A 25485-nucleotide genomic window follows, 5' to 3' on the forward strand; every position below is an offset into this window, starting at 1 on the left:
GAGAACAAGCAGCCTGCTTGTCCTCGGAGAACTGTCGTTTCTTTCTTTACAACATCCGTAAAATCCGCCCCTTTCTTTCCGAGCACTCTACCAAAACCCTCATCCACATTCTTGTCACCTCTCGTTTAGACTACTGCAATCTGCTTCTTGCTGGCCTCCCACTTAGTCACCTCTCCCCTCTCCAATCGGTTCAAAACTCTGCTGCCCGTCTTGTCTTCCGCCAGGGTCGCTTTACTCATACTACCCCTCTCCTCAAGTCGCTTCACTGGCTCCCTATCCGTTTTCGCATCCTGTTCAAACTTCTTCTACTAACCTATAAATGTACTCACTCTGCTGCTCCCCAGTATCTCTCCACACTCGTCCTTCTCTACACCCCTTCCCGTGCACTCCACTCCATGGATAAATCCTTCTTATCTGTTCCCTTCTCCACTACTGCCAACTCCAGACTTCGCGCCTTCTGTCTCGCTGCACCCTACGCCTGGAATAAACTTCCTGAGCCCATACGTCTTGCCCCATCCTTGGCCACCTTTAAATCAAGACTGAAAGCCCACCTCTTTAACATTGCTTTTGACTCGTAACCACTCGCCTCCACCTACCCTCCCTCTCCTCCTTCCTGTCCACATTAATTGATTTGATTACTTTATTTTTTGTCTATTAGATTGTAAGCTCTTTGAGCAGGGACTGTCTTTCTTCTATGTTTGTGCAGCGCTGCGTATGCCTTGTAGCGCTATAGAAATGCTAAATAGTAGTAGTAGTACTTGTGTGGGTTTTTCTTCAAGTAGCTTTAGTTCCCCAGCAAACTGCTAAAGAAATAAATCCAAAGCACAGCTGACCAAATTTAAAACAAACAAACAAAAAAGATCTGCAAATGCACCCGGGGGGGGGGGGGGCACATTTTAACATACACATATACACTCCCACTGGCAGGGACCCAAGGGGGCCACTACCAAGATTGCCTCAACCTCCATCTGCTGGTAGGAGAAGAACACAGCCCATGTGTGTGGCCTGGTCTAGCAGAATAAGGAAGTAACAGCTGTGCACTTATTGAAGTTGCTGCTATTTGACAAGGTCAAAAGATTAGCACAGAAAAATTAAAAGGTGCAAAGGCTGCATTAAGAAGCAAAAACATGTCACATTAGCAAAGGTTTGTGTACCCAAAACAAGGAGAAAAAAAACCTCACCACATTAAAGAAAACCAACCAAAGGTGCAAAAAGTTTGCCAAACACCACAGAACTCAGTATCTTTCTGAAAAGTCACCAAGCAATAACAAATGAAAGAATTACCTATATGCTAGAAGCCACGCCTACATTTATATGACTGCATGACCTACTTGCCTTCACAGAAAAACTAAAGAGGATAGAAGCAGTTTGCAGGTAGTGGGCTCTCCTTCACTTCTAACATACAACACTGAAAAACATTACAACAGAAAGTAGAATAAAAAGGTGGATTTACCTTTATCTGGTGACTCTTTTTCCACATAGCTGCTAGGAAAAGAAAAAAAAATAGGTTACAGTACAACATGTCTTGCACATGAAACTGAGAAGAAAACGTTATTCCAGATAATCACTAGATATTACTGTGGGAATTCTGTGCAAATACTGCATTGTGAAGTTGTACAGAACTCCTAGTCTGTGCAGAATTCTGTACCTGCAACACAGAATTCTTCACAAGCAAAAGGTTAGGACCACAGACAGTGGCATTACTACTACTACTACTACTATTTAGCATTTCTACAGCGCTACAAAGCGTGGCATCTGGCATCATTCCTCTTCTCTACCTCAACACCTGAGAACATCTCATTTGATCTCGCTCTCTCCACCCTGCCCTCACCCCCATCACCCCCGAACCAGAAAAAAGAAATCATCACACTCTATGTAGCTCCACAACGTTCTCTGCTGTTCCTGTTCAATACACGGCAAAGAAGAGGAGAGCAGCAGCACCATACAACCACGCAGTTCAAATTAACACTGATAACTAGGCAGCAGAGGAGGATGCAGCTCAACCAGCAGCTGCTCTCCCTCTTCCTTGCCATGCTGCAAGTGATTTTTTTCTGGCATTGTGGGGGGGGGGGAGGGTGAGGGAAGGATAGGAGGGAGGTAACAGAAAGAGTGCTCACAGCTGAGTGCTTTTAGCAAGGCATACAGCTGAGAGGCTCTGCTGGGTGGGGGAACAAAGCAAACCGGAGTGGGAGGGGCATGGGAAGGGCATGTTCCTGGGAGGGAGAGAGCTTGCTGAGGATTTTTTCTGGATGTGTGAAACAGTCAGCTTTGCAATTTCATAAATCAGCTAAGTGACCGCTTTCTTAACTATCTTTTGTGTGATTATTTTTTATATATATATTTTGCAATAAATTTAGCAGAGTATTAAAAAAAAAAAAAGGTTTGGACGGCTTCCTAAAGGAAAAGTCCACAGACCAGTATTAAATTGGATTTGGAAAATCCACTATTTCTGGGATAAGCAGTATAAAATGTTTTGTACTTTTTTGGGATCTTTCCAGGTATTTGTAACCTGGATTGGCCACTGTTGGAAACAGGATGCTGGGCTTGATGGACCTTTGGTCTGTCCCAGTATGGCAATACTTATGTACATGTTTTTGACATTTGAGAATGTACAGCTGGGAGTAACAAATGATTTAAAATATTATAAGATCTAGACTTGGAACAGCTGTGCATTGTAACAGGTCCAGTGAACTGTTGTGAATTTATGATGTTCTCCCTCTCTATCATAGAAATATTCTCAGAAATATTAAACTACTCTGAGTATTATATAAAGGTCTAGCTACCTTGATTCCCACTCCTTTCTTTTGTTGCATGCAAGGGTTTTTGTTGCATACTAGGGCTTTTTCTGGTGGAGGGAGGGACAGGACACTATGGCCTCGATGCTCAGAAGCAAATAGAGGCCATTAGCGCCGGACTAGCACACACATTTGATCCTGCAGAATGCTCAGAGCCGACAAAAACGTCAAACTGGGCTGGCTGTGTTCACATCAGGCTCCTGCAACTTAGATTTATTTAAATAATAATTTTTCCTTATTTACAACTCAAGCTTTTACAAATTTCTGCCCAGTCTGTGTTGAGGCACCAGTCCTCTTTCTTCCATTTATCTTGTCAGGAGAAAAGGAAACTCATCTTCCCTTCATATTACAAACAACTCTCCTCATGTCTGAGCTGGATCTATATTTACATCTAACCATCTTCCTGTACAACAAAGAAACAGACTACAGCAAACTGTCTCAACTGGACCATCCAAGGATAACAGAACCTGAAACTACACATCTATAATAACTACAATCCGTGACCTGAAGTTTTATTTTAACTAGATAACTACTTCTAAGTTCCTGAATCTGATACATTCTGTTAAAACTAAAGTCTACCATCAACCCCCTCTGAATTAAGCCTCCAAAGAAATTCACATAGAATTGCAAAGTACAGCCATTTGTTTCTCTATTACTGGAATCATTGGATCTCCTAGGCCTGGTCTAAATTTACAACTTTAAAAAGGTCTGTTCTCTTAGATTACTTAAAGCCTTTAATCCTACTTTGCCAACTGGTAAGACTGCTGATCCACAGAGTGAACTGCAGTGCCACCAAGTGAAATCTGTTTAAGGAACTTATGATACAAAAAATGTGCCTTGGCCCAGCAGACCAAGAGACCTCAGGGATCCCAGTGGTGTGTGAGAGAGACAACTACAATCCCCACCAAACAAAGAGAAGACAAAAGTGCAAGAGGTCAAACACCTATATAACTGTACTTAAAAGATCGTTTTATTACCATACCAAAGCTACCCCCAGCACCCCCAGACTACCCTTGGGAGCTATAGGACTGATGAATGCCAAATCAGCTGCAAAGAAATCCTCAGTGATCCACAATGTCATCTATAAACAGCGTCTTGACATTTTAGGAATAAGTGAAACCTGACTAGATGAAAGCGTGGGTTTACCTTATGTTGCGTCTTATTTTCTTCATTTGGGTCCTTTTTCTATTCTTTGAAGGACAATCTTTTGGCTGTAATAGGATCTTTTAATTCACCTTTTAACTATGCTAGCCATCATTTTCTCTTCTTTCCACCTTTGCAAATACATGGAATGCAACTGGTCTGGGCTTCCAAGATGTTTTGAATAATGTACATGCCTGATATAGTGTCCTAACCTTAGCAGCCAATCCATTTAGCTTCTTTTTAACCACTGTCCTCATTTTACTATAAATCGCCCTTTCCAAAATTAAATGCGGCTACTGTAACACAGTAGATGACGGCAGAAAAAGACCTGCACGGTCCATCCAGTCTGCCCAAGAAGATAAATTCATATGTGCTACTTTTTTATTTGTACTGTCCTCTTCAGGGCACAGACCGTAGAAGTCTGCCCAGCACTAGTCCTGCCTCCCAACCACCAGCCCCGGCACAGACCGTACAAGTCTGCCCAGCACTAGCCCCGCCTCCCAACCACCAGCTCTGCCACCCATTCTAGGCTAAGCTCCTGAGGATCCCTTCCTTCTGCACAGGATTCCTTTATGTTTATCCCACGCATGTTTGAATTCCGTTACCGTTTTCATCTCCACCACCTCCCGCGGGAGGGCATTCCAAGCATCCACCATCCTCTCCGTGAAAAAATACTTCCTGACATTCTTCTTGAGTCTGCCCCCCTTCAATCTCATTTCATGCCCTCTCGTTCTACCACCTTCCCATCTCCGGAAAAGGTTCGTTTGCGGATTAATACCTTTCAAATATTTGAACGTCTGTATCATATCACCCCTGTTCCTCCTTTCCTCCAGGGTATACATGTTCAGGTCCGCAAGTCTCTCCTCATACGTCTTGTAACGCAAATCTCTTACCATCCTCGTAGCTTTTCTTTGCACCGCTTCAATTCTTTTTACATCCTTAGCAAGATACGGCCTCCAAAACTGAACATAATACTCCAGGTGGGGCCTCACCAACGACTTGTACAGGGGCAACACCTCTTTTCTTCTGCTGGTCACACCTCTCTCTATACAGCCTAGTAACCTTCTAGCTACAGCCACCGCCTTTTCACACTGTTTCATCGCCTTAGAATCCTTTGTGGATTTATATCCCAGAGAGTAGCTCAAACTTGATCATGCTATCACTATTTCCCACGGGACCCAACACCTTGAACTATGCTCTGCATGCCACTATGGACCAGATCCAAAATGGCTCCCCCTTTTGTCGATTCTTGGACCAGCTGCTCCAAGAAGCAGTTGTTTATTACAGCTACAAATATCTCCCTGGCAGTCCCTGATGAAACTGGGGTAATTAAAACCAACCATTATTATAGTGTTGCTTTGATAACTTTCCTAATCTCTGTAAACATTTTTTCATCTGTCTGTTCGTTCTGTCCTGACGGATGGTAGTACAGCCCTACTGGAATACACCATCCCTTCACACTTGGAATTTCTATCCATAATGATTCTACGCTGTTTTGTGTAACATATTTAACATAGTAAGTGATGGAAGATAAAAACATGAATGGTACATCCAGTCTGCCCAACAGTAACAATCATCAATTCAAGATTTAAATCAACAATGAACGTGATGATATTTACTTGATCATGGTCCTTCTTTGGTGTTTCTCGGACATAGACCATAAAAGTCCGCCTGGCTCTGTCCTTATATTCCAACTACTGGAGTTTCTGACAAAGCCCACTCCAGACTATCCAAATCCATTTGGTCATTTGCGGGACAAAGACCGTAAAAGTCTGTCCGGCACTGTGCTCACATTCCAAACCACTGGAGTTTCTGTCAAACCTCTCTCCAGCCCACCATAAACCAGACTGCCATATGCGGGACTCAAACCGTACATGCCAGCCTAGCCCTAGCCTTCGTTAATGCAACCAAAGTTGCATATAAGCTCCACTTGACATGCAAAGTCATATGCAAACCCTTTACGTTTTGTTTTTTTTATATTGTTTTCTAATTAGAAATGCTCTGTGTTCATCCCATGCATCTTTGAATTCCGCCACAGTTTTTTTTTTTCCTACCACCTCCCTCGGGATTTCATTCCAAGCATCCACCACCCCCTCCGAGAAAAAGAATTTTCTGACATTACTCTTCAAGTGTACCACCCCGCAACCTTAATTCATGTCCTCTTGTTTTATCACTTTCCCTTCTCTGGAAAACATTTCTATCTATATTAATACCTTTCAAGTATTTAAACTTCTATATCATATCACCCCTTTCCCTCCTCTCCTCTATGGTATACATATGCAGGTCTTCCAGTCTCTTCTCATATGTCTTTTGGTGCAAGCCCCATATCATTCTTGTCACCTTCCTTTGGACCACTTCAGTCTTCTTACATCTTTAGCAAGATACAGCCTCCAAAACTGAACACTACTCCAGGTGGGGCCTCACCAACAACTTGTACAGGGGCATCAACACCTCCTTTCTTCTACTGGTTACACCTCTCACTATACAGCCTAGCATCCTTCTGACTACAGCCATCGCCTTGTCACACTGTTTCATCACCTTCAAATCCTCAGATACTATCACCCCAAGATCCCTCTCCCTGTCTGTGCATATCAGCCTCTAACCACCCACCACTTGTGTCTCCCTTGGATTTCTACTCACTAAGGTTTACAGGCACTATTTGTTTTTTATAAATAGTACCTGTATATAGTACATAAACCGCTTTGATTGTAACCACAGAAAGCAATTGATACATACCTGTAGCTGGTGTTCTCCGACGACAGCAGGCTGATTGTTCTCACAACTGGGTTGATGTCCACGGCAGCCCCTCGAAACCGGAAGGAAAAATCTTGCGGGAGGTCCCACACGCGGGATACGCCCACCGCGCATGCGCGGCCATCTTCCCGCCCATGCGCGACCGCTCCGGCTCAGTTAAATGACAAGCAAAGAAATGAGGAAAAAATGCAACTCCAAAGGGGAGGAGGGAGGGTAGGTGAGAACAATCAGCCTGCTGTCCTCGGAGAACACCTGCTACAGGTATGTATCAATCGCTTTCTCCGAGGACAAGCAGGCTGCTTGTTCTCACGACTGGGGTATCCCTAGCTCCCAGGCTCACTCAAAACAACAAACAGGGTCAATTGGACCTCGCAACGGCGAGGACATAACAGAAATTGACCTACGAAGAACAACTAACTGAGAGTGCAGCCTGAACAGAATAAAACCGGGTCCAGAAGGGTGGAGTTGGATTCAAACCCCAAACAGATTCTGCAGCACCGACTGCCCGAACCGACTGTCACGTCGGGTATCCTGCTGGAGACAGTAATGTGATGTGAATGTGTGGACAGAAGACCATGTTGCATCGGGTATCCTGCTGCAGGCAGTAATGTGATGTGAATGTGTGGATAGACGACCACGTCGCAGCCTTGCAAATCTCTTCAATAGTGGCTGACTTCAAGTGGGCCACTGACACTGCCATGGCTCAAACACTATGAGCCGTGACATGACCCTCTAGAGTCAGCCCAGCCTGAGCGTAAGTGAAGGAAATGCAATCTGCTAGCCAACTGGAGATGGTGCGTTTCCCGACAGGGACCCCCTTCCTATTGGGGTGAAAGAAACAAACAATTGGGTGGACTGTCTGTGGGGCTGTGTCCGCTCCAGGTAGAAGGCCAATGCTCTCTTGCAGTCCAATGTGTGCAACTGATGTTCATCAGGGCGGGTATGAGGTCTGGGAAATAATGTTGGCAAGACAACTGACTGGTTAATATGGAACTCCGACACCACCTTTGGCAGGAACTTAGGGTGAGTGCGGAGGACTACTCTGTTATGATGAAATTTAGTATAAGGAGCATGAGCTACCAGGGCTTGAAGCTCACTGACTCTACGAGCTGAAGTAACTGCCACCAAGAAAATGACCTTCCAGGTCAAGTACTTCAGATGGCAGGAATTCAGTGGCTCAAAAGGAGGTTTCATCAGCTGGGTGAGGACGACATTGAGATCTCATGACACTGCAGGAGGCTTGACAGGGGGCTTTGACAAAAGTCTTTGCTTAAAGCCCACCTCTTCGATGCTGTGTTCGGCACCTAACCCTTACCGTTCAATGAATCCAGACTGCCCCAATTTGACTGCCCCTATCGGACCGACCGTTCACTTGTCTATTAGATTGTAAGCTCTTTGAGCAGAGACTGTCTCTCTTTGTTAAATTGTACAGGGCTGCGTAACCCTAGTAGCGCTCTAGAAATGTTAAGTAGTAGTAGTAGTAGTCAAGTACTTCAGATGGCAGGAATTCAGTGGCTCAAAAGGAGGTTTCATCAGCTGGGTGAGGACGACATTGAAATCTCATGACACTGCAGGAGGCTTGACAGGGGGCTTTGACAAAAGCAAGCCTCTCATGAATCGAACGACTAAAGACTCTCCAGAGATGGCTTTACTCTCTACACGATGATGGTAAGCACTAACTGCACTAAGGTGATTCCTTACTGAGTTGGTCTTGAGTCCAGACTCTGATAAGTGTAGAAGGTATTCAAGCAGGGTCTGCGCAGGACAAGAACGAGGTTCTAGGGCCTTGCTCTCACACCAAACGACAAACCTCCTCCACTTAAAAAAGTAACTCTTCTTAGTGGAATCCTTCCTAGAGGCAAGCAAGACACGGGAGACTCCCTCAGACACACCCAATGAAGCAATATCTACGCCCTCAACATCCAGGCCGTGAGAGCCAGAGACTGAAGGTTGGGGTGCAGAAGCGTTCCGTCATTCTGCGAAATGAGGGTTGGAAAACACTCCAATCTCCATGGTTCTTAGGAGGATAACTCCAGAAGAACAGGGAACCAGATCTGACGGGGCCAAAAGGGCACGATCAGAATCATGGTGCCGCAGTCTTGCTTGAGCTTCAGTAAGGTCTTCCCCACCAAAGGTATGGGAGGATATGCATACAGGAGGCCCTTCCCCAATGGAGGAGAAAAGCATCCGACGCTAGTCTGCCGTGTGCCTGAAATCTGGAACAGAACTGAGGCAGCTTGTGATTGGTCTGGGAGGCGAAAAGGTCCACCGAGGGAGTGCCCCACTCTCGGAAGATCTTGCGTACCACCCTGGAATAGAGCGACCACTCGTGCGGTTGCATGAGTCTGCTCAGCCTGTCGGCAAGACTGTTGTTTACGCCTCCCAGGTACGTGGCTTGGAGAAGCATGCCGTGCTGGCCTGCCCATCACCACATCCTGACGGCCTCCTGACACAGGGGGCGAGATCCAGTGCCACCCTGCTTGTTGATGTAACACATTGCAACCTGATTGCCTGTCCGAATTTGGATAATTTGGGAGGACAGACGATCCCTGAAGGACTTCAGCGCGTTCCAGACCACTCGGAGCTCCAGGAGATTGATCTGAAGACCTGCTTCCTGGAGGGACCACACCCCTTGGGTGTGGAGCCCATCGACATGAGCTCCCCACCCCAGGAGAGATGCACCCGTCGTCAGCACTTTTTGCGGCTGAGGATTTGGAACGGGCATCCCAGGGTCAAATTAGTCCGAATCGTCCACCAGCGCAGCGAATTGCGACAACTGATGGGCAGGCGGATAGCATCTTCTAGATTCCCAGTGGCCTGGCACCACTGGGAAGCTAGGGTCCATTGAGCTGATCTCATGTGAAGACGAGCCATGGGAGTCACATGGACTGTAGAGGCCATATGGCCCAGGAGTCTCAACATCTGCCGAGCTGTGATCTGCTGAGACGCTCTGACCTGGGAGGGGAGGGACAGAAGGTTCTGAGCCCTCGCCTCGGGAAGATAGGCCTGAGCCGTCTGTGAATTCAGCAGAGCTCCTATGAATTCCAGAGATTGGACTGGCTGGAGATGGGACTTCGGGTAATTTATTACAAACCCCAGCAGCTCCAGTAGTTGAATAGTGCACTGCATGGACCGAAGAGCTCCCGCCTCTGAGGTGCTCTTCACCAGCCAATTGTCGAGATACGGGAACACGTGCACCCCCAGCTTGCGCAGGTACACCGCAACCACCACGAGACACTTCGTGAAAACCCGTGGTGCAGAGGCGAGCCCAAAGGGCAGCACACAATACTGGAAGTGACGTGTCCCTAGACGGAATCGCAGATACTGTCTGTGAGCTGGCAGTATCGGGATGCAAGTATAAGCATCCTTTAAATCCAGGGAACATAGCCAATCGTCTTTCTGAATCATGGGGAGAAGGGTGGCCAAGGAAAGCATCCTGAACTTCTCTCGTACCAGATATTTGTTCAGGCCTCTCAGGTCTAGAATGGGGCGCATCCCCCCTGTCTTCTTTTCCACAATGAAGTACCTGGAATAGAATCCCTGCCCCTCGACCGCATTGGCACTGAGAAGGGCAGAGAGTTCCTCTGCAAGTACCTGCTTGTGGTGGGAGCTGAAGGATTGAGCTCCCGGCGGACAATTTGGTGGGGTGGAGACCAAATGTAGGGTGTATCCGCACCGCACTATTTGGAGAACCCACTGGTCGGAGGTTATGAGAGGCCACCTTTGGTGAAAAACTGTAAACCTCCCCCCGACCGGCAGGCCGTCCGGCACGGCTACTTTGATGTGGCTATGTTCCCATGGATCCAGTCAAAAGCCTGTCCCCTGCTTTTGCTGTGGAGCGGCAGGGGGCTGCTTAGGCACACGCTGTTGACGGGAACGAACACGCTAAGACTGTCCCTGTACCTGAGGAGGCCTTCGGGCCGGCTGGTTGAACCTACGCTTGCTGTAAGCATAAGGTGCAGCCTGCCTGGCCCGGGAAAAACATCCACCTGTGGAGGTGGATGCTGAAGGCGCCCGGTGGGAGAGCTTGTCAAGAGCGTTTTCCCCGCTGGTGTAGTTGGTCCACCAACTGCTCGACCTTCTCGCCAAAAATGTTATCCCCCCCGGCAAGGGACATCCGCCAGCCGTTGCTGGGTGCAGTTGTCCAGGTCAGAGGCACGCAGCCATGAGAGTCTGCGCATCACTATACCGCGGCTCTGGATGCCACATCACAGGTGTCATAAATACCCCTGGACAGGAATTTTCTGCACGCCTTCAGCTGCCTGACCACCTCCTGAAAAGGCCTGGACTGCTCCGGGGGGGCCTTGTCAACCAGGTCCACCAGTTGCCGCACATTGTTCCGCCATGTGGATGCTCGTGTAGAGCTGGTATGACTGGATTCTGGTGACGAGCATGGAAGAATGGTAGGCCTTCCTCCCAAACGAGTCCAGAGTGCGAGACTCCCGCCCTGGGGGCGCCGAGGCGGTATCCCTCGAACTCCTTGCCCGTTTGAGAGCTGAGTCCACGACCGCTGAGTCATGTGGCAGCTGAGGCCGCATCAACTCCAGGTCCGTGTGGACTCTGTATTGGGACTCCGCTTTCTTAGGGATGGTGGGATTAGATAAGGGCTTCAACCAGTTTTGAAGCAGTGTCTCCTTGAGGACATTGTGCAACGGTACCGTGGAGAACTCTCTAGGTGGTGATGGATAGTCAAGGACTTCGAGCATCTCCGCCCTCGGCTCATCCACGGTGACCACTGGGAAGGGAATGCTAATAGACATGTCCCGGACAAAAGAGGCAAAGGAGAGGCTCTCTGGAGGCGAGAGCTTCCTCTCCGGTGAAGGCGTGGGGTCGGAGGGAAGACCCGCAGACTCCTCGGAGGAGAAATATCTGGGGTCTTCCTCCTCCCCCCCACGAGGCCTCCTCCTCGGTGTCGGACATGAGCTCTCTGAGCTCAGACCGCAACCGGGCCTGTCTCGATCCCGAGGAACCACGTCCTCGACGATGGTACCGAGAGGTGGACTCCTGCACCGGCGGGGACGAAGCTCCCTCCATCGACGTGACGGGGATTCCACCTGAGTGGCGATCGAGACCGGTGCCGCAAGCGGTACCGGTGTCGAAGGCCGCATCACAGGGCCAGAGCCAGCCGGCGCTTCCATCAACGGCACCGCGGGTGCAAGCACCCCCGGTGCCGGCAAGGCCTGGCGCATCAGCCCCTCCAGGATACCTGGGAGGATGGCTCAGAGGCACTCGTCTAGGCCCACTGTCGGGAGAGGCTGGGGGGCCGGTGCGGGCGTCGGTGCTCGAAGCTGCCCGGGTCCAGAAGACGGTACCGGGGTACCCAACGACCTGCGCATCGACACCTCTTCAATAGAGGGGAAGCGCTCCTCCCAGCGTAGGCGCTTCTTAGGGATCGAGTCTCTCGACGTCCCGGAGCTGCCAGTCTCATGCGCCGTGGGCGACCGATGACGGTACTTCTTCGCAGCTTTCTTTCGATGCCCGTCATCGGCGCTCCGCGGCATGGACGAGGAGGAGGTGGAGTCTCCGTGCCCTCTGGGGGTCGGATCCGACAGGGTTCGGTCCCGATGGCCCTGAGCTGCGAGAGCGGCTGGGGCGGACTGCCCACTCGGTCGCTCACAGCCGCCATCGCTGGCAGGTCATTGGGCCAAGGGAACCTGTACTCCTAAGGTCGGTGCCATCGTCAGCACCGAAGACGTCGACATCGGTACCGGTACCAAAGATCCGGCCGTCGACACCGATGCCGCCGTCGACGGACCGGCGCAAAGTCCAAAAAGACGGTCCCGAAGAACTTGCCTCACCACCTGCGTCCGCTTTTTCAAGCCGAGACACAAGGTGCACGCCTTGGAATTATGCTCCGGACCGAGGCACTGGAGACACCAAGAGGTGTATTTTCAAAGCAGTTAGACTTACAAAGTTGCATAGTAACCTATGGAACTTTGGAAGTCCGTGCTTTGAAAATGAGCCCCCAAGTGTGAGAATCGGTCTGCGAGATCTGCTTCTCCCTGCTTGTTCCAGTCCATCTGCTCTAGCCTGCTTGCTCCAGCTTCTCCCTGCTCGATCCTGTCCGTCGGCACCAGCTTGTTGCAGTCCATCTGCTCCAGCACGCTTGCTCCAGCTTCTCCCTGCTCGATCCTGTCCATCTGCACCAGCTTGTTCCAGCCCACCTGCTAGCTTGTCAGCCATTGACTTACCTGCTCCCCAGCTTCTCCATGCTTCTCCCTGCTCGTTCCTGTCCATCTGCACCAGTATGCTCCAGCCCGCCTGCTAGCTTGTCAGCCATTGACTTACTTGCCTGCCTGCTAACTTGTCAGCCATTGACTTACCTGCTCTCCAGCTTCTCCCTGCTCGTTCCTGTCCATCTGCACCAGTATGCTCCAGCCCGCCTGCTAGCTTGTCAGCCATTGACTTACCTGCTCCCCAGCTTCTCCATGCTTCTCCCTGCTCGTTCCTGTCCATCTGCACCAGCTTGTTCCAGCCCGCCTGCTAGCTTAGCAGCCATTGCCTTACTTGCCTGCTTGCTAACTTGTCAGCCATTGACTTACCTGCTCTCCAGTCCATCAATTCCACCAATTCCAAGCCTCCAATCCAGCTTTTCCGCTCTATCTATCTGCTTCTCACCGCAGTCACTACACATAAACCTGTTACACCGCAATCACTACTTATGACCCCTGTCCACATTCTCTTCCTTGCCCTGTCCCTTCCTAATCTTTTTCCCCTCCCCCTACTGCTGTCTACTGCTGGAACTCATTGCCCACCCATGTCCCCTCCCGTCCTACTCGCTACGGCAATACCCTATTCACCCCCATCCCTCACCACCTCTCTTGTCCCCCTCCTCCTTCCTAGCTCTTAACCTTCAACACTTCCTTCCTGCCATTAACCCATCACCATTCCTCCTAAGCGCACCCTGTCTTCGTCACCTTCGTCGCCCGACCTCCGCACTCTCTTGCTCCTCCTCCTGCTATCTGCGGGAGACATTAATCCTAATCCAGGCCCCCCCTCACCTGTCCTCCTCTTATCCATGCAAACGATTCCGTGATGTCTCCAATCTCGTTTCTATTCCCCTCCTCCCCCCCCTCTTCCCTCCCCTTCTCGTGTGCCCTGTGGAATGCCCACTCGGTCTGCAACAAACTGCCCTTCACCCACGATCTCTTCATCTCTCGTTCCCTTCAACTGCTCGCCCTAACTTAAACCTGGCTCTCCCCTGACGACTCTGCCTCAGTCGCGGCCCTTTGTCATGGAGGTTATCTCTTCTCCGACACTCCCCGCCCAGCTGGCCGCGGTGGACGCATCGGGCTACTACTCTCGCCCTCCTGTAGTTTCCAACCCCTCCTCCTACCGCAGTCTCACTCCTTCTCATCCTTTGAAGCACACTCCTTCCGGCTATTCTACCCATTGCCACTCAGAGTGGCAGTCATTTACCGCCCCCCTAATAAATCCCTCTCTTCCTTCCTCACCGACTTCGATGCCTGGCTTTCCGTTTTTCTTGAACCCTCATCTCCGTCCCTCATTCTCAGAGACTTTAACATACACGTTGATGACCAATCCGACCCTCACGCTTCTCAGTTCCTCACTCTAACATCCTCCTTCAACCTCCAGCTATGCTCCACCACCCCTACTCATCGAGACGGCCATTGTCTTGACCTCGTCCTCTCCTCTTCCGGCTCTCCCTCCAATTTCCACGCCTCAGCTCTTCCTCTCTCCGATCATCACCTAATCACCTTCACTCTTCTTCACCCCCCCCCACCCCTCAGCCCCGTCCAACTTTAACCTCTACCTCCAGGATTCTCCAGGCTATTGACCCTCCCACCCTATCCTCTAGTATTTCTAATCTCCTCCCCTCCATCATGTCCTCCGAGTCTGTCGACAAGGCTGTCTCCGCTTACAATACCACTCTCTCCTCTGCTCTGGACACCCTCGCACCATCCACCTCCCGTCCCACAAAGCGTACTAATCCCCAGCCTTGGCTGACCCCTTGTATCCGTTATCTTCGCTCCTGCGCCCGATCTGCTGAACGCCTCTGGAGGAAATCTCGCACCCATTCAGACTTCCTTCACTACAAATTCACGCTACCCTCCTTCCAATCCTCCCTATTCCTTGCCAAACAGGACTATTACACCCATTTGACCAATTCTCTCAGCTCCAACCCCCGTCGTCTCTTCGCCACCCTTAACTCCCTCCTCAAAGTGCCCTCCGCTCCCACCCCCCCCCCCTCGCTCTCTCCTCAATCTGCGACAAGGTGCAAAAGATTAACCTTGAGTTCACTACCAAGCCATCTCCTCCTCTTCACCCGTCAACCCTCTCCCTCAACCAACCAACCCAGGCCTCCTTCTCCTCCTTTCCTGACATCACCGAGGAGGAAACCGCTCGCCTTCTTTCCTCCTCGAAATGCACCACCTGCTTGCTCTTCTGATCCCATCCCCACCAACTTACTTAACATCATCTCTCATACTGTCACCCCCTCCATCTGTCATATCCTCAACTTCTCTCTCTCTCCACTGCAACTGTCCCTGACACCTTCAAGCACGCCGTAGTCACACCTCTCCTCAAAAAAACATCACTTGACCCTACCTGTCCCTCCAACTACCGCCCCATCTCCCTCCTACCCTTCCTCTCCAAAATACTTGAGCGCGCTGTTCACAACCGCTGCCTTGATTTTCTCTCCTCTCATGCCATCCTCGATCCACTTCAATCCGGTTTTCGCCCTCTACACTCGACAGAAACAGCACTCTCTAAAGTCTGCAATGACCTGTTCCTGGCCAAATCCGGAGGCCACTACTCCATCCTCATCCTCCTCGATCTATCCGCCGCTTTTGACACAGTCAGTCATGACTTACTCCTTGCCACACTCATTTGGGCTCCAGGGCTCTGTCCTCTCCTGGTTCTCCTCCTATCTCTCCCACCGCACCTTCAGGGTTCACTCTCATGGATCTTCCTCCACCCCCATCCCCCTATCTGTTGGTGTTCCCCAGGGATCCGTCCTTGGACCCCTTCTCTTCTCAATCTACACCTCTTCCCTGGGCTCCCTGATCTCATCTCATGGTTTCCAGTATCATCTCTATGCTGATGACACCCAGCTGTATCTCTCCACACCAGACATCACCGCGGAGACCCAGGCAAAGGTATCAGCCTGCTTATCCAACATTGCTGCCTGGATGTCCAACCACCACCTGAAACTGAACATGGCCAAGACCGAACTCATCGTCTTTCCACCAAAACCTACTTCTCCTCTTCCTCCACTTTCTATCTCGGTTGATAACACCCTCATCCTCCCCGTCTCATCTGCCCGCAACCTCGGAGTCATCTTTGACTCCTCCCTCTCCTTCTCTGCACACATCCAGCAGATAGCCAAAACCTGTCGCTTCTTCCTCTTTAACATCAGCAAAATTCGCCCTTTCCTCTCTGAACACACCACCCAAACTCTCATCCACGCTCTCATTACCTCTCGCCTTGACTACTACTGCAACTTACTCCTCACCGGCTTCCCATTTAGCCATCTATCCCCCCTTCAATCTGTTCACAACTCTGCTGCACGTCTTATACTCCGCCAGAACCGATATACTCATATCACCCCTCTCCTCAGGTCACTTTACTGGCTTCCTATCAGATACCGCATTCAATTCAAGCTTCTCCTTCTTACCTACAAATGCACTCAGTCTGCCGCCCCTCACTACCTTTCTACCCTCATCTCCCCTTACGTTCCCACCCAAAACCTCCGTTCACAGGACAAATCCCTCCTCTCAGTACCCTTCTCCACCACCGCCAACTCCAGGCTCCGCTCATTCTGCCTCGCCTCACCCTATGCTTGGAACAACCTTCCTGAGACCTTACGCCAAGCCCCCTCCCTGCCCATCTTCAAGTCTTTGCTTAAAGCCCACCTCTTCAATGCTGCGTTCGGCACCTAACTCTTACCGTTCAGTAAATCCAGACAGCCCCTATCGGACTGACTGTTCACTTGTCTTTTAGATTGTAAGCTCCTTGAGCAGGGACTGTCCCTCTATGTTAATTGTACAGCGCTTCGTAACCCTAGTAGCGCTGCGTAACCCTAGTAGCGCTTTAGAAATGTTAAGAAGTAGTATCTTCCGGCCACACCGACCACACTTCTTGAATCCGCTCGGGACCTTCGAGGACATCGACGGAAAAATCACGTCGGTGAGGTCAAAACCGTCGATGGTGACGGTAAAAAGTAACACCACAAAATAAAGAACTCGTAGGCGAAAAAGGAGAAAACTCGACGAAAAGGAAAAAAAATTTTTTTAATTTTTAGAAAGGGGGCGTACGAACGCGCGTGAAATCAAAGAAATCAAAAGAAATCACGGACTAGGCCGCAAAACGATTTTCCGGGGCTGACACGGAGAGGGACGAAGACGCGTCTCTCTCCAGCACGGAAATCGAAAAAACTGAGCGGGAGCGGTCGCACACGGGCGGGAAGACGGCTGTGCATGCGCGGTGGGCGTATCCCGCGTGCAGGACCTCCCGTGAGATTTTTCCTTCCGGTTTCGAGGGGCTGCCGTGGACGTCAACCCACGTGAGAACAAGCAGCCTGCTTGTCCTCGTAGAAAGGTAGTATATCAAATCTCATTCCCTTTGTAAAAAGGACACTAAGTTTGCTAGGTTTTATATTTTCTGTGTTATTGTGTGTTTTAATTTGTGTTATTGATTTTGTAAAAGTGTTTGTTGTAAGCCGCTCAAATAGATTGGATGAGCTGGCTATAAATTTGTTAATTAAATACTACATTTAAAACAAAACAAGAGAAAATATTTCTTCACTCAGAATGTAATTAAAGTCTGGAATTCATTGTCAGAGAATGTGGTAAAGCAATGATACTTACCTGTAGCTGATGTTCTCCAAGGACAGCAGGCCAATTTTTCTCACATCTGAGTTATGTCATACGTCTGAGCCCGGTGCATACACTGATTAGCTAGTAGGGTAGAAAGTTCTACAGGCGTCCCACCATACATGCGCTGGTGCCTTCACACCCGATGCACGAGCGCAGGTCCTCCAATAAGGTGAAAAAGCAAAAAGCCTGTAACTAAAGACAACTCCTAGGGGAAGTGGGAAGATATGCAAGAATAATCAGCCTGCTGTCCTGCAAAAACATCAGCTACAGGTTAAGTATCTCTGCTTTCTCCGAGGACAATTTGGCCTTCATATTCTCACATCTGGGAATCTCTAGCTACCAGGCTCACCAGAAACAAGAACGCTAAGATAATTGAGTCTCGAAACATCTACTATAATAAAACGCTCCCTCAACGTGACACTGACGTCACTGCAGGCAATCACACACCGGTTCGTAAGTTCATGGTGGTGAAGCCATCCAACTCACCATGTCTGTGCCCCGCCCTCGCGTCAAACGTGGTGACGTCGAGGGCGGAGCATATACACTCGACCAAACAGCCAGGCAAGAAAGCAGGCAGCCAGCCACAACGTCCGAGGGAGGGATGGAACGAAGGAATCAGCGAGCCAGACGCCCACACACCCCCACCAACTTCCCAACAGTACGTCGCCACGGCCCCCCAATCACCGCCCCTCACCCTTAACCCCCCTCAAGTTCCCACTACCACCATCCTACACACCCCCTAACATGTTGCCACCGCTCAACACCTCCACCCCCCCCCCAGGTCAAAACACCCACTGCTCCACCCTCCCCCCCAAAACAGGTCGCCGCCACGCACGCACCCCCACCCTCTGTCCTACATCAGCTGAGCACCGCTTCCCCCCCCCTCCATCAGATAGAAAAACCAAATTTAAAAAGTTAACCTGCGAAAATGGTTTAAGGAAGGAATCGGAGCCCCGCAGCCAGCCATGGGTTGAGCTCTGCATCTGCTCCTCCTCTCAGCGTTGAAGTCAGTGCCCCTGGACTGGTGGAGGTGTACCCCATAGCGACGTGAGAGGAGGAGGAGGTGGGGCCCCATCCTAGCCCCGCCCCTGCCCTAGCCACACCCCATCCGAGCCCCGCCCCTGCCCCATTGATAAGATTATTCAATTTTTAGAAAATTTTTTATTTTTTGAAATTTCAAACAAAGACAAATGAAACCAAACTTGTACAGAAAAACTGATTGAAATAATAAGCACAATGCTATCATTAAACCCCCCCCCCCCCCCCGAAATTATTCAGTTCAAGTCCACTACAATTAGTATAATAGTTCCAATTCTCATAACCCTGGGGGGGGGGGGGGTCAGAGGTGTGGACACACAATCTCTCCACTGCAAAACACTATACACAAATTTGTGCAAAAATACACTCATAACCTTACCAAACCATAACCCTTTATCCACATGGCTGTTAGTGAAGCAAGACTTCCCCTTAAAGTTTTTGCTATGAGCTTTTGCCTCTACAGCACACTGCATTGTATATGTTATGTTATGTTGTAAGGGATTTCGCCAACTCCCTCATCTGAAACTGAAGGCAGGATTCAACTAAAAAGATACAGATACAATCTTCAGGAATAACAATAGCAAAATTAACACCCAAGGGACAAAAACTATAACATCATTAACTACAATGAGAGAACAAATGAGTCTTCAAAGCCTTAAGTGAAATAACCACTCAAAAGATAAACCCCAACAGAAGGAGTGAGAAAAAATTGCTTTGAATCTAATATACTTAACAGATGGAAAGACCAAAGCAAGAGAATTACATGTCCAAGACTTTGAATTGGTGCTTAAAACTACTACTACTACTTATTTCTATAGCACTACTAGATGTACGCAGCGCTGTACACTTGAACAGGAAGAGACAGTCCCTGCTCGACATAGCTTACGATCTAATTACATCAAACATGATGCCAAAGACATTAAAAATAATATAATGCCAACCTTTAGGATATATTTTCTAGAACTTGAAGCAGTAATTTACCATAACCAACTGAAATGTATATTGATTTGAAAAGTTCTTTGCAAGAGGATACAAGTACTACATAGAAGTCAAGTTTAAAAAATATATTAAAAAAAAAAAGTCTCCTCTGGCTTCTTCTATGCCAGGGCTTCCCCGACTGTGGGTCGTGACCCCAAATGATTTTGCGCACATTGCATTTAGGATACCTCGGCACCTCATTACAATCCACCTCGATGGGGTTGCATACATTACAGCCTGAAAAACATCAGTAAGAGCCGTTCTAGATACTGCACTTCTAGCGGACCTCTGAACCTTGCAAAAGTTGTATCGGGGCACAGACTCAGCAAAATGCACAAGTGCAACTGAAAAGAAAAGGGATAGGAGGAGACTCCTCAGTTCCTAGTGCCTGGCACCCCTAAAATACAGAATTACACGTTTAAATAGCACTTCATATCCATTAGAGGAACATGCCAAGGACTTCAGATCCAGCCTTGTTGAAATGCTGCTTTAAACAAAACTGTTCAACCTTTTTTTTCCCCAAAGAAAGATAATAAGCTAAACCTACAAAAAAAAGTAGTTGAGCTGCAGAGCTCTGAATCAGCGGGATACCTGCAGCCACCCTCCCTCTGAATTTGAAGTTAGTTACCGCGTCGTCGACATCAGAGCAGCCGGCAGGTAGTAGCAGCAGCGTGAAAAGCGTGCGAGCTGCTGGGCGGCGCTTCGGGAGCCTTCCTTTCCCTTCCCTCGTTCAGCTCTGGTCCCGCCCTTGACGCTCCAACGTCGACGACGAGGTAACTTCAAATTCAGAGGGCGGGGGGACTGGAGCTTGGGCGGTCGGGGCGGGGCAGCTTCAGGCGCGCCGCATGGGGCCCCCCTGAGCGCGAGGCCCTATGCGGTCGCCTCGCCCTAAGACCGGCCCTGGAATCCACCATAGGAATCTTCAGCAAGTCTAAGTCAGCAGCAGGCAACGCGTAAAGACGCAACATAGCTCCAGCAACCTTAAGCCTACTGTCCGGCGTATCCCACTACACCGAAATAAGGATTTTCATGGCCTCATGCACATGAAAGGAACAAGGTGGGCATTTGGTCCAGACGTAATAGAGGGCACCGGACCTGTTCCCCCTGACGATTCAGGGGGTGAAATGGCCAAACCTCAAAAGCCCTATCAATCAAGGAGGGAAGCTCTTCCCTGCGAAAAAGGCAGGCAGCTGTCAGGTCATCCCCCTCCTCAGAAGGCAAGGTGACCTCATTTGCCAAATCCAATGATTCTGAGGGCAAGCCCAGAGACAAAACTGGGCCATCTGTGTCAGATAGCTCCTCAGGATCCAAAATCTCCACCCAGGAATGTTTTGGCAGGAGACGGGGCTGCCTGAAGTGAAGCTCCTGACTTCTTCAGAAGAAAGGCATTGTGCATTAATAAAACAAAATCCAAGGAAAAAGGAACTGAAAGGGACTCCCCTGCTCCCTCTAAATTGCTTTCCTCCATCGGAGCCTTTGCCACAGAAGCACGCTGTGCCTCCTTGCCTGTCAACCGCCAAGTGTGGAGCTGGTCGCACCTAAGAGGAAAAATGGCACCCGCCGACGCACGTTGCACTAACTGCCCCGAGGAAACCGCCGAAACTATCTCCTGCGCTTCCGGCTCACTGGACGCCTAAACACCCACTGTGGGCTGACGGCAGCACAATTCACACTCCCCCAATGCTGCTCTCCGGAACACACACCGGGAGCAGCACTTAGCCACCTCAGAAGGCACTGACATGCTCCACAAACGCCTGCCCCTCAAACAGACTCGGCAGCCGTCTAGCTCCGTATGATTAAACAAGGAGGAAAGCAGTAATGGAGTGTCTGGCTTTTATTCAAAAGTAGCATGAGAAATACCCCCCCCCCCCCCCTCCACTGCTCGGGGAGCAGCTTAGGACTCACAGAGCCAAACTAGCTAATTTGAACACAGGGCAAATAGAGTATGCCATGAGAAAAACTAAGAGGGATTACATGGAGTGGGGGAGAAATTGGATGGGCAAGTTGTGTGAGCGCTGGGTAACTAAAATTCTTACCATGTCCGGGGAGACTAAGGTTTCACTAAAGAGTTCAAGCTCTAAGTCCTTGTACTCCTCTGATCCGAAATGCTCTGGAGATGACATAGCCCAATATTTGCAGGGTCTAGACCTGTCTAGGGTGGGAGACAAGAACTTTGTTCTCTTTAATTCTATTATTTTGGCAGCAGAGGTTAGCAAAGTGATCTCACGGATCCCAACAAATAAATCACCAGGGGAGGATAAGTTTCCCTCCGAGTACTATACTCTATTTCTCCCATATAAGCTCAACTATTTGGGAAGGTGGAAGAAGGTGAATGGTGGAGTACCACAGGGATCTGTACTGGGACTGGTGCTATTTAACATGTCTATAAATGATCTGGAAATTGGAACGACAAGCAAACTGATTAAATCTGCAGATGACACAGAACTATACAAAGTTGTCAAAATGCATGCAGATTATGAAAAACTGCATGAAGACCTTAAGACACTGGAAGACTGGGCATCTAAATGGCAGATGAAATTTAATGTGGACAAATGCAAAGTGATGCACATTGGGAAGAATAATCCAAATCATAGTTATCCCAGACTAGGGTCCACTTTAGGAATCAGCACTCACGAAAAAGACTTAGGTGTCATTGTTTACAATACGCTGAAATTTTCTGCCCAGTGTGCGGCAGCAGCCAAAACAGCAAACAGGACGCAAGGAATTATTGGGAGAGTGATACAAAATAAGACCAAAAATATCAATGCCTCTGTATCGCTTCATGCTGCTACATGAATTACTGAAATGCTGTGTGAGGTTGCCATCTTTTGACACAGACTGCTTTTTACCGAGGTGAAGTGGCTTGTAAACACCACTTGGGTTACTTTAGCCCCTGATGCAGCCCTTGTGTGGGCGAAACACTGCCAGTGTCGGGCTTTTTTTATAGACCTCACATGAATAAAGTATTTCTCAAAGGACCTTTTCCTGTGTGATCTTCTCCTTTCAAATCGCTCCATGAATCAACATCATCTTGAGTATTGCGTTCAATTCTGGTCACCATATCTCTACTACTACTATTTAGCATTTCTATAGCGATACAAAGCGTACAAAGCGCTGCACAAACATAGAAGAAAGACAGTCCCTGCTCAAAGAGCTTACAAAGATATAGTGGAATTAGAAAAGGTTCAAAAAAGAGCGACCAAAATGATAAGCTCCCATATGAGAAAAGGCTAAAGAGGTTAGGGCTCTTCAGCTTAGACGGGACTGAGGGGGGATATGATTGAGGTCTACAACAACCTGAGTGATGTAGAGCAGGTGGAGGTCAATCGGTTTTTCACTCATTCAAACATTGCCTAGAAATATATTTTAAACAAATAAAAGGAAATTTTTTCACTCAAAGAATGGTCAAGCTCTGGAATTCGCTGCCGAAAGATGTGGTAATGGTGGTTAGGGTATCTGGGTTTAAAAAAAGGTTTAGACAAATTCCTGGAGAAAAACAAAATCCATAATCTGTTATTGAGATGGCCATGGGGGAGACATTGCTTGCCCTGGGATTGGTACCATGGAATTGTGCTACAAATCAGCTTTCTGCCAGGTACTTGTGACCTGGATTAGCCACTGCTGGAAGCAGGATACTGGGCTAGATGGATCACTGGTCTGACCCAGTATGGCTAAGTCTTAAGTTCTTATGAGTGAAATGGGAGATTTAGTAGCTGAAAAGTAAAAAGGAAAAAAAGGTTGAGAAAGAAGGTAAAATTATGTATAATCATACCTGATAATTTTCTTTCCATTAATCATAGCTGATCAATCCATAGACTGGTGGGTTGTGTCCATCTACCAGCAGGTGGAGATAGAGAGCAAACTTTTGCCTCCCTATATGTGGTCATGTGCTGCCGGAAACTCCTCAGTATGTCGATATCAAAGCTCCATCCGCAGGACTCAGCACTTAGAGAATTACACCCACAAAGGGACACTCTGCCCAGCTCACCACCGCCGAAACGGGGGAGGGGAATTAACCCAGCTCATCCCCACACAAGTGGGGGAGGGGAATCCGTCCAGCTCATCCCCGCGGAGCGGGGGAGGGACACCACCCCGCCGATGCGGGGGATCTGGCTTATCCTGCAACCGCAACCGCGGGAGGAGCTGACTGACCCGAACACCGCCGAAGCGGGAGGGGTACAAAACTGCCCTACAGCCGCACGAAGCGGGAGGGAGTGCCGGCAGAATTATAAGTCTCAATCCAGCCCCGTAAAACGGAGGGGAGAGGAATGCAGCAGCTCACTGTAACACAAACTCGTCTTAACTCTTGAAGAATCCAAGTGAAAAAACTTGAACACGAAGTCTTTCTGAAGTAACTGAAGAGTAAACTTGAACCTGAAATGCAACCAGAATAAAACAATACAGATATCTGGGAGGGGCTATGGATTGATCAGCTATGATTAATGGAAAGAAAATTATCAGGTATGATTATACATAATTTTACCTTCCATATCATCAAGCTGATCAATCCATAGACTGGTGGGATGTACCGAAGCAGTACTCACCCAGGGCGGGACATAGAAATCCCTGACCGCAACACTGAAGCTCCAAACCGGGCCTCCGCCCGAGCAGCCACAGTCAAGCGGTAATGCTTGGAGAATGTATGGGCCGAAGCCCAAGTTGCCGCCTTGCATATCTCTTCCAAGGAGACGGAACCGGCCTCTGCCATCGAGGCCGCCTGAGCTCTTGTGGAGTGAGCCTTCAGCTGGATAGGCGGCACCTTCCCTGCGGCCACATAAGCCGCTGCAATGGCTTCCTTGACCCATCTTGCCACTGTAGGCTTAGCAGCCTGCAGACCCCTACGAGGACCTGCAAACAGGACAAACAGATGATCCGATTTCCGGAAATCATTGGTCACTTCCAAGTATCTGATGATGACTCGTCTCACATCCAGATATTTAAGAGCAGAGTACTCCTCTGGGTAGTCCTCCCTACGAAAGGAAGGGAGACAGAGCTGCTGATTCACATGGAAGCGAGAAACAATCTTGGGCAGAAAGGAAGGCACTGTGCGAATAGTCACTCCTGCCTCAGTGAACTGCAGAAAAGGCTCTCGACATGAGAGCGCCTGGAGCTCGGAAACTCTTCTGGCTGAAGTGATAGCCACCAAAAAGACTGCTTTCAACGTCAGGTCTTTCAGGGATGCCCTCGACAAGGGTTCAAACGGCGGCTTCTGCAATGCTCTTAGCACCAGGTTGAGATTCCACGCAGGCACCACTGAGTGCAGAGGAGGGCGCAGGTGATTAACTCCCTTGAGAAAGCGCACCACATCTGGCTGGGAAGCCAGGGAAGCACCCTTCAGGCGGCCCCTGAAGCAAGCCAGAGCCGCTACCTGGACCTTAAGGGAACTGAGCGACAGGCCTTTGTCCAGACCTTCTTGCAGGAACGCCAACACTGAAGAAATTGGAGCAGTGAAGGGAGAAAGTGAGCCTGCTTCACACCACGCTGCAAAGATACGCCAAACCCTGGCGTAAGCAGTAGAAGTAGAGCGTTTCCTCGCTCTCAGCATAGTGGCGATGACCTTGTCTGAGAAGCCCTTCTTCCTCAGACGCTGCCGCTCAATAGCCAGGCCGTAAGACCAAAGGGGGAGGGATCCTCCATCACCACGGGACCCTGATGTAACAGGCCCTGCTCCACTGGCAGCCGCAGAGGATCGTCGATTGAGAGCCTGATCAAGTCCGCATACCAGGGACGTCTGGGCCAATCCGGACCCACCAGGATTATCCTGCCGGGATGTCTTGCCACCCGGTCTAGGACCCTGCCCAACATGGGCCAGGGTGGGAACACATAGAGAAGCTCTTGTGTCGGCCATTGTTGGAGAAGAGCATCTACTCCCAGGGATCGAGGGTCCCGTCCTCTGCTGAAGAAGCGCGGCACTTGGCAATTGGCCGATGACGCCATCA

General features: G+C 49.4%; 1 protein-coding gene across 1 annotated transcript in view; it reads right to left on the reverse strand.

The window, feature by feature from the left end:
* The window catches only part of ZFP91 (ZFP91 zinc finger protein), a 503483-nt gene that overhangs the window by 443523 nt on the left and 34475 nt on the right, over positions 1-25485 (reverse strand). Inside the window, 1 exon segment of the mRNA XM_030221066.1 lies at positions 1454-1485. Coding sequence (XP_030076926.1) covers positions 1454-1485 — 32 coding nt within the window.

This window comes from Microcaecilia unicolor, chromosome 1, assembly GCF_901765095.1.
Source record: "Microcaecilia unicolor chromosome 1, aMicUni1.1, whole genome shotgun sequence".
In the NCBI taxonomy this organism is placed as follows: Eukaryota; Metazoa; Chordata; class Amphibia; order Gymnophiona; family Siphonopidae; genus Microcaecilia; species Microcaecilia unicolor.